The 15,293-nt window shown below is 37.4% G+C and overlaps 2 protein-coding genes across 3 annotated transcripts in view; one reads left to right on the top strand and one right to left on the bottom strand.

Annotated features, from left to right (window-relative positions):
• Positions 1-3,288: 3,288 nt before the first annotated feature.
• slc43a3a (solute carrier family 43 member 3a) lies at positions 3,289-15,251 on the top strand. The gene is made up of 13 exons (XM_077246478.1): positions 3,289-3,359; positions 3,471-3,711; positions 3,804-3,933; positions 4,775-4,821; positions 4,913-4,989; positions 5,073-5,165; positions 5,547-5,686; positions 7,859-8,004; positions 8,091-8,231; positions 9,226-9,333; positions 9,421-9,607; positions 9,686-9,806; positions 10,700-15,251. Exons 1-13 carry the CDS (start codon positions 3,291-3,293, stop codon positions 10,841-10,843), a joined length of 1,644 nt encoding a protein of 547 aa, XP_077102593.1. The 5' UTR covers positions 3,289-3,290; the 3' UTR covers positions 10,844-15,251.
• Positions 10,691-15,293, bottom strand: part of cabp2a (calcium binding protein 2a) — a 32,387-nt gene continuing 27,784 nt past the window's right edge. For both annotated transcript variants that reach the window (XM_077246480.1, XM_077246479.1), the window contains exon 7: positions 10,691-10,774. In XM_077246480.1, the coding sequence (XP_077102595.1) occupies positions 10,737-10,774 (38 nt within the window). In that variant the 3' untranslated portion in view covers positions 10,691-10,736. The remainder of the gene's footprint in view (positions 10,775-15,293) is intronic.

Genomic DNA, 15,293 nt, shown 5'->3' with positions numbered 1-15,293 from the left:
AGAACGCCTAACAATTTTACCATGATGTAAGATCAAAATAACGATGTAATCAAGGCATTGTCTATACTCAAAAAAAAAGAATATATGTTTTTTTTACTGACAGCTACATGTTTATAATAATTATGAAAAAAAGCGTATTTTTAAGTGTCTGCGTATTTGTTTTTTGATTTTGTAAGCACTTTGAGATTTGATGTCAAATGTATAGTGCATTCTAAATAAAATTCATCATCATCATCATCATAATTACCTCATAGGTTAAAAATCTTTGTCATCTTCCAGATTTTGATCAATGTATGACTGTTTAGCAGTGCATGTGCTTAGCCTTAACAGTGCATGTTCTTATTGGATGATTCTATAGTGCTGAAAAAAAATTCTGTTTCAGTATTATAGTATGTTTTATCAGTATCATTAGACTGCTAGTAGGAAACTTTTCCAGTTTAGTGTGTCATGCGTCTGTGCTACTGTAGGATATTTTTCAGAAAACATTTTTATTTTAGTATTTTATTTAGTATGTGCCTTTTCTTTTGCCCACAGGCACAACAAACATTTTATCCAGATCTTCACCTTTTACATAAATAACAAGTGTATTATTACTTTTAGCACCTGCCAAGCACGTTCAAACACACACAGGCTTAATGTCAATCCACAAGAGGGAGCCAGATGGCCACAAGATTTAATTATTTATTCAACCAGGCAGGGTTGATGTAGGTCCATCATTTAACCTTTCCTGGCCATATCCTTGCTTTCGCATGCTCTGCTTTACCTCACACAACTGCACAACAAAGAGGTGGCACTTTGGACTGAAAAAGGGTACAACATTTTGTAAACAGAGGTCTTTTTTATATAGTAGTCATGCATTTAGTATTTAAGTATGTAATTATTTAAAATAATAACTGGTATGGACTGTTGCTAATAAATCTGTAATATTAGTTTGTGCTAAACATTGTTCGTGTGCACCTTTACCTTTGAGTAATTGCCAGGCTCATGAACGCGCGTAGACGTGCCCGTGGTTTAGAACGGCTGTTCAGCTCGAAACGGGAATTTGCAGCGCTTCAGCAATTCCGTCATTCACATCAATGTGGCAGAAGACCGTTGTGAGTAGATGTCTACGCAAACCCACTTTGTATGGAGAAACTATTTAAAATTTTATTTCGATTATTTGACTGATGCCTACAGACTTTGTGTAGCTATTGCTCAAAACCGGAATGGAAAAGGTGTCAACAGAATTCATTTAATTTGAGATGGTTTTAATTTGATTTGACGCTCCTTTATGGTTATGTCGTATATCGCCTGCATATGGGATATATTTTACATTATACGTAAAAACGGTGGACGAGGAAAACTTGTTCTTGTTTGAGAGATTAGAGCGCGAAGACATGGTAATCTGGATTAGTCAACTGTCCACATAGCATGTGTGCCATCAGTGATCAACTTCAGTTTTAACCTAATGTCACATTTTAAGAAAACTAGACACTGCAGCAGCATGTCTTAACTGCTAAATCACAATTATGTAAGGGATAGTGTGATTATCATTGTGACAAGACCTCTTTCGTCAGGGTCTCTTTGCTATAACGTTAACGTGGACATGAGACATTTATTTGAGTTAAAAGCCATGAAATAAAAACGGACAAATCTTTTTTTTAATTGAATATTTGCAGTATTTATTATAAACGATTTATCAGTGCACATCTTTAAAAAATAAAATAAATAAAAAAGGTCCATATACCCGCGTAATCTTTTACGTCCCCTCCCTAAAGACCTTATTCAGAGCAGCGCCATGTGAGGGATAAAGCTCCTAGATCATTTATAATTTTTCCCCGCTCTGATTCTACTGATTTTTTTTGTCGTCAAATGAAGAGATGTACCTATATGTCTATCCCTCAGAGTCTTTCGTTCATTCCTGTTAAAAAAAACTAAAGACGGCGTTGTTGTGAATAAGAAAGTACTTCCCTACTATATAGTATGTGAGAAACAGTATGCGAACAGAGTGGTATGTCCGAATTTAGTATTCGAAAAACAGTTGGCGAAAAGTACCCGGATGACCTTACTTCCGGCGTTATTCTGAAGTGTGCATACGATGGACACTTTAATATGGCTGAATCCGAAAACACCCCCTAAACCCTCAATCACTATTCCCTTCGTTAGTCCACTAATACAGTTCACTTTAAGGAGTGAATGAAAACGAGTGAGCAAATTCTGACAGCTGTTTAGTGTACAAACTCTGTACACTCGTTATTGCAGTGCATTGTGGGATTGAGTGAGTGCACTTAATAACGTCCACTATGGTTTCAGACACCACCAAATTGCTGTCTCCTCAAATAATGCCCTATTTGAGTATAGGCGGCGATTTCGATGATGTGATGTTTACTGGGGCGAGGGTGGGAAAAACCTGTCACTCACATGAGGTCAGACCGTCACACCAATAGCAAACCACAACCCAATCAATTCATAATGGACAAAATCAAGTCCCACCCTACATTTTTGTTTGTTTGTTGGAAAAGCCGTTTCACTCAGATATACATCACAGCATGGAAGAAAAGACTATCACAACTTCTGTTCCATTCCGAATGTAAAATTACATATTTCTTTTTTTTGTATCTTAAAACATAAATGTAAAAATGACATATGAAAACAATTTTCATAACACTTTTAATTTATTATTACTGTTATCGTATTATTCTGCAATTCAAGTTAATATGTAAACTTTTCATCCATTCAAATTTTTAGTGGTATTGTTTTGATTGGGATTTCCCAAGCCTCTATTCATCTATCAATATTTTATTCTCGCAATATAATTTTTATTACAGACTATATGTCTCATGACCACAATATGGTGCTAGGTAAAGATTGTAATTTGCAATGCAAAAAAGACAAAAGTGATACAAAAGTAGCACAGGTAAATATCCAGTTTAGGCGTCATTATACAAAAACACTTCACCACTCAGTGCTGACCAATTAGAATCAAGTATTTTAAGGAGCCGTGTCATATTGGTAGATAATATGACAGATATCTGTTTTGGCAGAATTCTTTATATTGATTACATGGAATAGCACCGGTAAAATTAGACTTAAAAGACTTGTCTTCTTGCAGTTTTACATAAACTTCAGACTCATGCATAAAGAGGGTAAAAATTGCATACAAAGATGCTGAGAACAAACATGCATAAATGGGATCACACAAATAGCTAGTATTAATAGTAATAAATCCCTCCCTGTAGTGAATCTTTATGCAAGCACCTTAAATGTTGTCAAGTTGTTTTCAACAGCAGATCTATACCTTCCAGAAGAGCATGCTCAACTTCAATTTAGTTCAAACACGTGGCAAGCTTTATCTCTACCGCCATATATTGGCTTGCATGGTGTGTCTCTGGTCAAATATGAGCAAGCTGTAACACACAAACAAGAAAAATGGATCAGCTAATTTAAACACATATATTGGCAAGCATATACAGTGTGCTTTCCTATACAAGTGGATAGTTCTAAAAGTGTTCCTGACCCTGACGGTGTGGACGCAGAGGATGCTGGGATGCAAGGGATCATCTGGGACGGGGGTGAGGTACAAGTTGACTCTGGCTACAGGACTGCTGGAGTGCTTGTGTTTCGCTGGAGTCGTGTTTGGCTGGGCGTCTCTTGTGTTTGTCCTGAAGACAGATGGCTACTTCAGCGATCTATGCATCAATGTGACAGATGCTAGCGGAGAACTTGGCTCAGGTGAGGTCATTTACAATGGTTGCTTTTAATGTATTAGATGGTTCACTTAATTTTATGCATTTGGTGCGTTGCTTATCTGTTTTTCGCTTTAGATTGCAGTCTGCAAGATGAGCATTACTCATTGGTCTTTACTGTGGCCTCCTTCATGAACAACTTTCTCACTCTGCCCAACGGATTTGTCTACGACCACTTTGGCACGATGGCAACGCGATTTTTGGCTATGTGAGTTAGTCCCTCGTAGGATGTAAAACAGAGATCAGGCAAGAATTAACAGAACTGCTGTGTCTCTCTGCAGTGGAGGCAAGAAGTTTATCTGATTGTGAGTGGGGTGTGCTTTAAGCAGATAGTAGAACTCATCGTGGGCGTTTGACTGGACTCCAAAAACAGAGCTTTGTGCATTGCAGCCATTAAAAAACAGACCCTAAGTAAAAATTTTTTGGAACTGCCGGAAATATTTGCAAATGTAAGGTGTTGTGTAATGTTAAGCGGCACTTGTTCTCAAAACGTATAAAAAGGTAAACACTGAATCACCACAATAATATTTGAGCATTTTATCTGTTAACTGTCACACCCCCCCCCCACTCCCCCCCCCCCTTTTTTGGCATAGATTTGGTTTTAGTTCATCATGAATGCTTTGGAATACAGGCCTAAGGTTGGTCTGTTTTTAAAATTCAGAAGATTGTTGCAAAAATGAGAGCACTTCAAAAAATGAAAGTGTAAAAAACTAATAGAATTTTAAGTTTACTGTAGAGCAAATAAACTGAACAAAACCTTTTTTTATTTTATACAAAATATATATCGTGCAAAATTTGGACTTTAAATAAAATTGCTTACCAAGCTGTGATCCAAATTTTAAGTTGATATCACGAGAATTGAGCCCTCTGAAAGGTTTTAAAGTGGCATTTCCAGGACGGCAATGTTTTCACAGGATGGATTTTTGAATATGATGATTAATAAAATATGTGATAGGGAAAAGGTCAATAAAAAAGTTGTAAATTATACATTTACATTTTTAGTGTACATTTGTAATACTATTGCTAATGATTTAATCATTGTTTTGTAGATTTCTTTATACAACCGGCACCTTTATTGTGGCATTCTCCAATAAAGGTAAAGACTGACTGAAAAAAGTTAAGTAATAATCACACATGTCATGGGCCTATTCGGTATGACTAATTTTCCTCTCTTTTTCCTCAAACAGTTCTCTCTTTTTTGCTTTTTCCTGCTCTGTCCTTCATAGCTGTAGGGGGGATTTTATTTCTAATGACAAATATGCAGGTATGTTCATGAATGATTATAGTTCATACATGCAATACATTAAGGGTATGCTAAATTGCTTATATTAATTATCCTCATTACAGGTGGGGAACCTTTTTGTCACTCATAGATCAACCATTATTACAGTCTATAATGGGGCCTTTGACTCTTCATCAGTTATCTTTCTGATCATTAAGGTACACACACACACACACACACAGAGATACACAAATGCATGCAGGTGCTGGTCATATAATTAGAATATCATCAAAATGTTGATTTATTTCAGTAATTCCATTCAAAAATTCAAATTTTCTGAGATACTGATTTTGGGGTTTTCATTAGTTGTCATTTATAATCATCAAAATTAAAAGAAATGAAGACTTGAAATTTATCAGTCTGTGTGTAATGAATGAATATAATATCCAAATTTCACTTTTTGAATGGAATTACTGAAATAAATCAACTTTTTGATGATATTATAATTATATGACCAGCACCTGTAAATAGGCCTACGCAACGTTTTTATCAGCTGTTCATACTGCAACCCATGAAACCCTGTATAACCATTTCTGAAGGTGCTTTATGAGAAAGGGATCTCTCTTCGCTCTTCATTCCTCTTCCTCTCGACCTGTAATCTTATTCATCTCCTCCGGACTCTCTTCCTTATGCCAACATCACACATTCCCTATCCCATCCCAGAGGACTACAAATATGGGTGAGTGAAACGTTAAGCGGAGTTTATATTACCGTGCTGTAAGACTGGAAAAACTGGAAGGACTTTAAGAGAGGGCCACTCTCTGAGAAAACAAAGGAAATTAACATTTGAAGTCCCCCTCATGCACTATTGAGACGAAGTTCTCACCTCCCTCATCCTAATCTACAATACATTTCTCTCCCCCATTCTTCATCCTGGCAGAGATCTCCCAAACTCACACAAGAATCTAACTGGTTTAATATGAATGAATATCATCGAGTTTGACACATGTTTGGTATTATTTGAAATGTCTCAGTGCGACTGGTACAAATTTCTCATTCCCAAAGAAGTAAACCAAAAGGCAATAAAGTTCTTAGGAAGTTTATAAATATCTTCCACACTGGAGGGTGTGTCTTTCAGTTAACACCTTCTGACCATTTGACTGAATGCTAATTTTCCACTGCTAGCAAATGGTGACTTACAAGTAAATTTCCACTGTGGATGATGCTTAGATTTGAAATGAGGTCTGGGTATAGAATGAAACGCAGCGAGAGCTCGGGGCCTTTCTGTATCTCAGATCAGCCCGTGAATGCTGAGGGACGCTGAGACTCAGCATTCATGTATGTCTTTGTCGGGTTCGCATCTCTTCTCTTTGTTCTAGAGCATTTGATGTTTTGCTTTGATTATCTTTGAATTGGTTATGAAATGGTAATGATACGTTTACCTGACATATTAAATTGTGATATTTGATTCTAATTGAATTTGACATTATTTTCATTCAAGAGTTTAAATAGACTAGTAAAACATTCGCTCACATTTAATGATGCACTGATATCATTAAAACCTTTTTCATTTATGGAGTCAGATGAAATAACGAGTTAATACATATGAGAAAATGTATTGCATTTAACCAAAAATACTTTGCCGCGAGAAAAGACAGTAACATGTGAGACCTTCACCGCTAATTCGAATACCGCCATTGGATCGAATTAGACGGCCTTACAGTGCGAAAGTTTGGGGTCAGTAAAATAATTTATTTTATTTAGCAAAGATGCATTATATCAAAAGTGACTATTACATTGTTACAGAAGATTTCTATTTTGAATAAATTCTTTTGAACTTTCTATTCATCAAATTTACATTAAGCAGTACTACTGTTTTCAACATTGATGTTAATAAAAAATGTTTCCTGAGCATCAAATCAGCTTATTAGACTGATTTCTGAAGGATCATGTGACACTGAAGACTGGAGTAATAATGCAGAAAAATCAGCCTTGCCAACACAGTAATAAATTAGGTTCTAAAATATATTAAAATAGAAATTAAATATTGTAATAATATTTCACAATATTAATGTTTTTACTGTTTTTGTTGAGAATAAGAATCTTTCACAATAATAAAAATCTTACTGACCCCAAACTGTAAATAATAAGCAAAATTCTGGTTTACTTGAAATGTGTATATTATTTGCAAAATTAAAATAAATAAATAAAAATAATTCTATAAAAATTTGATACATTATTGTATATAAAATAAATATAGTATCTACTTTTAGTATATTTTACATTAAATAAAAATAGACTTAACTACATAAACTTTAAATAAAAATAATAGTTCCAAAAGAGGGTTTTCACAGCGATGACATACAAGAGGCATTTTTGGTTCCCGTAAAGAACCTTTTAGGTCTTTACTCAAAATAACCGTTTTTCTTAGTGTGATGAACATTTTAATAAAATTTTTCACAATAAAAAACATTTTTTCCAATGGAAAGATTCCATGGATGTTAAAGGTTCTTCATCATTGATGCAAATAAAGAACATGTGCTAATGCATTAACTAACATGAAGTAACAATGATACATTTGTTACAGTATTTATTAATCTTTGTTAATGTTAGTTGATAAATATACAGCGGTTCATTGTTAGTTTATATTAGTTCACAGTGGATTAACTAATGTTAACAAATACAACCTTTGATTTTAATAACGTATTAGTAAATTAATATTTACTAAGATTAATAAATGCTGAAGAAGTATTGTTCATTCTTACTTCATGTTAACAAAGGTAGTTAACTAATGTTAACTAATGAACCTTATTGTAAAGTGTTACCCATTTATTTTTTCAGAGTTTATAGTACATAGTTCATTCTCATAATCTTAATCCACAGTAACTCAAATGCAAATCCTTTTATACAGGATGAGCTGTGCTATATCAAATAGCTACAACGTTGAGCAGTACGAGGCAAAGCGAGACCTGAGAACAGAGGACAGAGGAAACAGAGGTGCAGATGATGCGCCACTGGAGACCGACTCACTACAGCAAACACACAACTCTGAGAATGGTGCTGCTTGGCCATCATAGATCTTACTTTGGTAGAAAATAATAGAAACACGATTGCTGACTTAAAGTTTTTTTTTCTTTCTGTAGACAGTTTTAGGAGATGTGTTCAGTCCTGGTTCTTCCTGTGGCACCTCATATGGCTGTCAGTCATGCAGCTTCGGCATTATTTCTTCATCGGAACTCTGAATCCGATGCTGAACAGGCTGGCCAACCAAGACCCAGTCATTGGTAAACAAATTGTTTTCTCACTACGATGATGCTTTTCAATGAATTCTGTAAATCTTTGTTAATGGTAGGACTTTCTGTAACTGGAATTGGAATGACAGGAGGAATTCAACACAATCACACATCAGACTTTGGGGTGAATTTAAGAATTTGGCTAATTAAGTGATTTTGCACCATGCCCCATAAACTTTTATATTTTAATATATTAAATATTTAATCAATTTTAAATATGTGTGTAGTGTACATACATTACCCGTTAAAAGTTTGAAATCATTAAAATGTTTAATGTTTTTGAAAGAAGTCTCTTATTCTCACAAAGGCTGTTTTTTCGTGTTAAAAATACGGTAAAAACAGTAATATTATGAAATATTGCAATTTAAAAGAACTGTTTTTTATTGTAATACATTTTAAAATGTAATTTATTAATGTGATAGCAAAGCTGAATTTTCAGCATCATTATGTCCCATGATCCTTCAGAAATCATTTTAATATGCTGATTTCTTATTCTTATCAATGTTGAAAACTGTTTTTGTTGCTTAATATTCTTGTGTAAACTGTGATATATAGATACAAATTAATATAATATATAATTTATATAATTAGTATAAATACTAATAATTTCTGTCAATGACATTTATAACTGATTATTAATATAGTCTTATATTTCTGGAAATATCCCATATGCTGTGTGTATAACTATTTGTGTGGGTAACTTTTTAGAAAAAAAAATGAATTATTATAAAAACTATACTTATAACAGTTTTAATAAATGTAATTTAAATTCTACTTTTAATTACAAAATTGAATTACAATTCTGCATCCTTTTTGCTACACCAGTTCAAATTCAAGAATTTAATTGGATTTTGTTCAATTGTCATTACAATTCTGAATGGTATTGGTAACTCACCTGGTAGGAACATTTTCAAAAGCCTTACTGTGATAGGTGCAGAATTGATAGGTTATGACTATGATTTCTTGACCTCTTTTTCATTCTCAGTGAGCGAGTACACCAATGCGTTTGCTTTCACCCAGCTCTGTGGAGTTCTCTGTGCTCCCTGGAATGGCCTGCTTATGGACAGACACAAAAGGAAACCCCTAGGTCCAGGTCAGCTGACAGAGAAATCTGAAGATCTGACTTCTAACAACACTTGTTTACACGAGATCCATTTCTCATTCCCACATCTTTTTGCAGGCGTTTCAGAACGGGAAGCAGACCTGCACTCGTCAGTTCTGTCTCTCCTCCTCACCTCTCTGCAGTGCCTCTTGTTCTCCATCAGTGCAAGCATTCCGTTCCTCCCTCTCCAGTATGTCACATTCATCCTTCAGGTCCTTAACCGCTCTTTTCTCTACGGAGGGAATGCTGCATTCATCAGCATAGCGTAAGTAAATGGGTGATATAAATATCTTGATTGTCGCTAGACTGGCAGACTGAGTGCAGTGAATCAGAATTTCTACAGGTTCCCGGCCCGCCATTTTGGAAAACTGTATGGGCTAGTGATGTCCCTATCAGCTCTGGTGTCATTGCTGCAGTATCCCTGCTTTGCCCTCAACAAAGTTCTTGGAGGAGACCCCTTCTATGTAAATCTCTGATTTCCACAACACAATGTCAGCTAGAAAAGAGCTCATATACATACAGTGGCCCCAAAAGTATATAGACACTTGCACACACAAAAATCAAGTGTCATTATGTATAAATATATAGAACAAGCGAAATATATATATTATTATATATCTAATATAATGTAAATTAATACATTTAAGGTTTGAAATACTTTTTTGGGGCCACTAGATGTTGATGCTTATGGAAGCCAATTTCTGCAAGAAATACAAAATGCTTCGGTAAATCATAATGACATAAAAAGTAAAAAATGATGATATACAAAGTCATAATTATGAAATAAATTTTTTTTTAATGTCAGAATTATAGCTTTTATCTCAATTTCCACTTTTTATGTCATAATTATGACATTTACTTCATAATTTCAACCTTTTATTTCATAATTATGACTTAGTACGCTGTCAAAAATGTAAATAAAATATAAATATATGTGATAAAACAAAGATTATTGAAGTACATTTTACAAGAAAATGTTTTTCTACTTCAATATTTCACGTTTAATTAAAATGTGTTACTTGCCGTAATTCACTAGCAATTTCTGAGTGAAAAAATTTTTTTGGCATTAGTATGACTTTAATATATATAATATTAAGCATATATATATAATAAGCATAAAAATGTATTATGTGGGAGAAATGGGCTTCCAAACAATACCTGCGACTAAGTTTTAAATAAAAGCCTATCAAAAATGAGTTCTTCACATCAAATTTGAAATCCATCCATACAAAATATCCTTTTTTGTACAATTTCCAGCATTTGCCTAAATATTAAAATAGTATTAAATCTTCCTGTGTAAATTGGACATATTGTAATGCTTTTATTGTAATCAATAAATGATATTGTATTTCTGTAGGTGAACATCATCTTGACTGTCCTGACTCTACTGGCCTTCATTCATCCTGTCTATGTGTTTCTTCACTGCAGAGAACTGGCAAAACAGAGAGAGAATTCACAGAGCATTTTAGAAGTCTCGATACATGAAATATCAATGTATTAATTTAAATCACTTCATCTATAGAAATATTTAATTATGCAGATCTGTCTTGGCCTTAGCTTTTGTGAATGACAAAGGGAATAGTAACTACGCATTGTGATTAGTAGGGAGGTTAAGTGACTTTTGACTTTAAGTCATGATGCACAGGTCCCCTTTGGTATGGAAGTACCTTAGGGCCATAGAAATAAATTTATCCTAAGACACAAGTGAGATCACATTTTGTATCTTGTATCACATTTTTTAAAAATGGCCACCGACCATACTTGAGAGGCCCATTTCTTTGCTTCTGTTATAGCTATAATGACAAATTTGGTATCAACGGGTACATTTTTGTGGTCAAGGAGTCCAATAAAATAGGTTCCAAGACTAAAAAACAATAATGTTGTCCTTAACATGACAATTGGAGGTGAAGTATGCAATTTTTTATTAAAAAACGCATGCCAAACACACAGTCCATTCACAACTTAATAATTTCTTCGTTTAGGTCTGCTTCGCATGCGCCCTTTACAGCACTGGCTGAAGACGCGGGTCCTGCGTCGAGCATGGCCATCCGGTCGTTTATGTCTCAAGGTAACTCAGAACTGTGTCACAGCTCTGGAGCCCTGGAAGGAGGTCGACTGGTATCATACAGGTGTAAACCTGGGAGTAATCTCTAAACTGATAGTGGTTTCGACAGACGCCTCCAATTCGGGCTGGGGCGCCCTCTATGAGGGCAGACCGACTTTTGGCCTGTGGTCAAGGCAAGAAAAGAGCTTGCACCATATCCTTGTCCGCACGGACAACATGTCGGTGGTTTCCTACATAAATCGCCAGGGCAGTCTGAGATCACGGAACTTTCATGCACTGGCAGAACGCCAGGGTTCAGAGCAAACTAATCTCGCTGAGAGCGGCGCATGTGCCAGGCCATCTTAATGTGCGTCCAGACAGGCTGTCCAGGGACAACGTTCCCCCAGGGGAATGGTCCCTCCACCCTCAGACAGTTCAGCTGTTGTGGGACACCTTTGGCACAGCAGAAGTCGACCTCTTTGCGTCTCAAGACAACGCTCAGTGTCCAATATGCTTCACAAAGAACAAGGACGCGCTGGCCCATCACTGGCCCAGCCGCCCTCTCTAAGCTTTCCCTCCGATCATGCTGTTACCACAGGTAATCAAGAGTATAAGGGAGAACTGTGTACTTCTAGTAGCTCCGTTCTGGCCGAACCAAGTTTGGTTTCCGGAGCTGATAAAGCTTCAGAGCTTGCCTCCGTGGCCTGTCCCGTTGAGGAGAGATCTCCTCTCATAGGCCGGGGGTACGATTTGGCACCCACGACCCGAGCTTTGGGCTCTGCATGTGTGGGCTATCAACGGGTACCCGTCAGTCTCCCCGACGGAGTGTTAAACACGATTACGCAAGCTAGAGCGCCCTCTACTAGACGGCTTTGTGCTTCCAAATGGTCAGTGTTCTCAGGTTGGTGCTCAGCTCGCAACCTGGATCCACAAGATTGTGGGGTCTCGGAGGTTCTCTCCTTCCTACAGGAGCTCTTGGATAAGGGTAGATCCCCATCCATGCTCAGGGTATATGTGGTGGCTATTGCTGCGTTTGTCAAACATTCGCATGGCCAGTCACTGGGTAGGAACGACCTTGTAGTCCGCTTCCTCAGGGGAGCTAGAAGGATGAACCCTCCATGCCCCCCCTCGGACCTTTCCTTGGTCCTGGTGGCCATGAAGGGTGCCCCTTTCGACACCTCTACAGTCTGTGGACCTTAAGTATCTCTCATTTAAAACAGCCTTTCTGGTGGCTATCACCTCAGTCAAGCTGGTGGGTGACTTACACGCACTTTCTGTTAGCGCGTCGTGCCTTGAGTTTGGGCCTAATGACTCCAAGGTCATCCTCAAACCAAGACATGATTATGTCCCCAAAGTACTTGCCACTCCTTTCAGAGCACAAGTCTCTGTTGATCTGACAGCGAGTCTAACATTCTCTCGTCACAGGCGATTTTTGAGATTCGCCTTCGAGGGCCAGGCATATCAATACACAGTCCTACCGTTCGGCCTGTCCCTGGCATCCTGTATATTATGATGTGCATGGACGCTGCTCTCGTGCCCCTGAAACTTCAGGGCATACAATTTGAATTATTTGGACGATTGGCTGATTCTAGCTCGATCTCATTCAGAGCTCATAGAACACAGGACCATATTACTCGAACACCTCGAGAATCTTGGTCTCACAGTCAATTGGGCGAAGAGCTCACTGTCCCCCAGCCAGGAAATATCCTTTCTGGGCACAGAGCTGAACTCGCTGTCAATGACAGCGCGACTATCGCCAGAGCGCATACTGAACATTGCGGCACTATAGTCCCGCTCAAGAGATTTCAGAAAATGGCCTCATCATCATCAGTACTCCACCTTGGTCTGCTTCGCATGCGCCCACTGCAGTGGTGGCTGAAAGCACGAGTGCCGTCTCGAGCTTGGGCCTCGGATCTGTTTCGCCTCAGGGTCAATCAGAAATGCGTCGCAGCTCTGAAACCTTGGAAGTTGACCGACTGGTACTGGAACCACCGCCTCTTCAATCTGACATTCTCTCTTCGGATCTGACAGCGAGTCTGACGTGAATCTCCTTTGCCTGGTTAGGGCCCTTAGAATTTACGTGGAACGTCAGGTGCTTTCAGACTGTCAGGACAGCTATTTGTTTCGTTTGGTGGCCGAACTAAAGGTCTAGCTGCCCATTTTTATATCCCCATATCATATGAACTCAGGGCGCTCGCTCTTGGGTCAGTGTTGTGGTAGATTTAGCAAGCACAGCGTTTTAAATTGGATTCCCGTAGCGTAAGCTAGCTTACGCAACATGAGAGTACTCTCGTAAGAGAACGTCACGGTTACTAACGTAACCTCGGTTCTCTCTAGAAGAGGGAATGAGTGTTGCGTAACCCTGCCGTGCTTGTGCTACCATCTGGTTTCGCTTAGGTCGATGAAAACCAAGGAGCATCTTATCGAGCTCTGGCTTATATAGGCATAAGCCACGCCCATTCGCCCGCACGCACACTCATTGGTGCTTACGTCACGTGCAGTGCCTCGATAGGTTGCAGCAGTTGCCGCATAGCATCCAATAGGCGTGCGAGCTGCCTCGCCTAGGTCTGCTAGCTGCAGCAAGTGTGTTTTAAATTAATAAAAATTATAAGGATAATTTTTGGCTTCAGTATTCTCGAGAAAAGAGGTTTTCCCTCTAAGGTTTTTTTTTTTCCATAGTCAACTAGCTAGCTATTTATTAGTTATCTAACATTAAAAACATTTTTCTATTTAATGAGAAAGTCATACGAACCTCAAAGTGTTAACCTGTCACCTCTGACCTTCAACAGCTGTCACAGCTCCTGGTGCAGATGGGATCTGTTGTTGCAGGAACTGATATGCTATAGGCTACTCCTGACTGGTCGAAATCTCATGGTACTTAGGACAAATGTAATGTACAGAAGTAGCTGCACTGCTTAAATACAGAATTAAAATTTTTGGAACGAAAAGATAAGTAAAGTCACTCTGATGACAATTTTTATATGAAATGTGCATATTTACCCCCAATTGTCATGGTATGGGTACATTTTTTTTTTTTAAACTTGAAACCAATTTTATTGGATTCCTTAACCCCAAAAATGTACACTTTGACACCAAATTTGTCATTATAGCGATAACAGAAGCAAAGATATGGGCTCTAGAGTATTTTCGGCGCATTGGCGGCCATTTTTGAAAAAACATGTTTATTTCTGATACAAAGTGTGATCTCACTTGTGTCTTAGGATAAATTGATTTGTATGACCCTAAGGTACTTCCATACCAAAGGAGACCTTTGCATCATGACTTGAAGTCAAAGGCCTATTTTTTGTGCTTAACCTCCCTACTATATTGTGTATTCACAACTTTTTACCACCAAGATTCAAATGCTCAGAAATAAGTTAACAGTCAGAGATTTAAACAATTTCCGTTTAATTGAATTAGTTGTTGAATATTTACAATCTTTATGAATACAGAAATAACAATAAAATATTTAAAAAAAAATTTGTATAGTTCAGTGCTGTTGGCAAGAACAGATAGTTAGAAAAAAACATTGGTTTAAACACAAACATATGCAAAGGGAGATCACATGGGTGTCAGAAACAGGTTCTTACAAGGGATCTCCATGGCAGTTGTGTTCAATAATTCCAGACTTTTCCGGAGTTGTATGATATACAGTTTTGTTTGCTAATATCCTGTTGTTCCCACAGGGAAAGCATAACAAAGCCCTAAAAGCATCATGCAGGAACTCTAGATCCATTAGCCAGTGGTTTACTTTCCAAAACGCACATAATACTGATTTATATTTGCCTTTGCATTGTCAGTCCACAATGACCATGTGCATCTTGTATACAAATGTCAGTTAAATAAATTTTGCTTTTATAGAAAATTTGTGCTACAGACTGTGGTCATACCCTTACAATTCTAAACA

Source organism: Siphateles boraxobius, unplaced genomic scaffold (assembly GCF_051911475.1).
Source record: "Siphateles boraxobius isolate OS27281-9 unplaced genomic scaffold, OSU_SipBor_1 29, whole genome shotgun sequence".
NCBI lineage: Eukaryota > Metazoa > Chordata > Actinopteri > Cypriniformes > Leuciscidae > Siphateles > Siphateles boraxobius.
The sequence above is the reverse complement of the archived record's forward strand: the minus strand, read 5'-3'. Positions and strand labels throughout refer to the sequence as shown.

Excerpts from the sequence above, each read along its gene's own strand:
- slc43a3a (XM_077246478.1), top strand. The coding sequence starts at position 3,291 with ATGCTCAACTTCAATTTAGTTCAAACACGTGGCAAGCTTTATCTCTAC. Across the intron at positions 3,360-3,470 it reads GCCATATATTGGCTTGCATG|TGGATAGTTCTAAAAGTGTT; the intron begins GTGTGTCTCTGG and ends TTCCTATACAAG. Across the intron at positions 9,608-9,685 it reads GCTGCATTCATCAGCATAGC|GTTCCCGGCCCGCCATTTTG; the intron begins GTAAGTAAATGG and ends GAATTTCTACAG.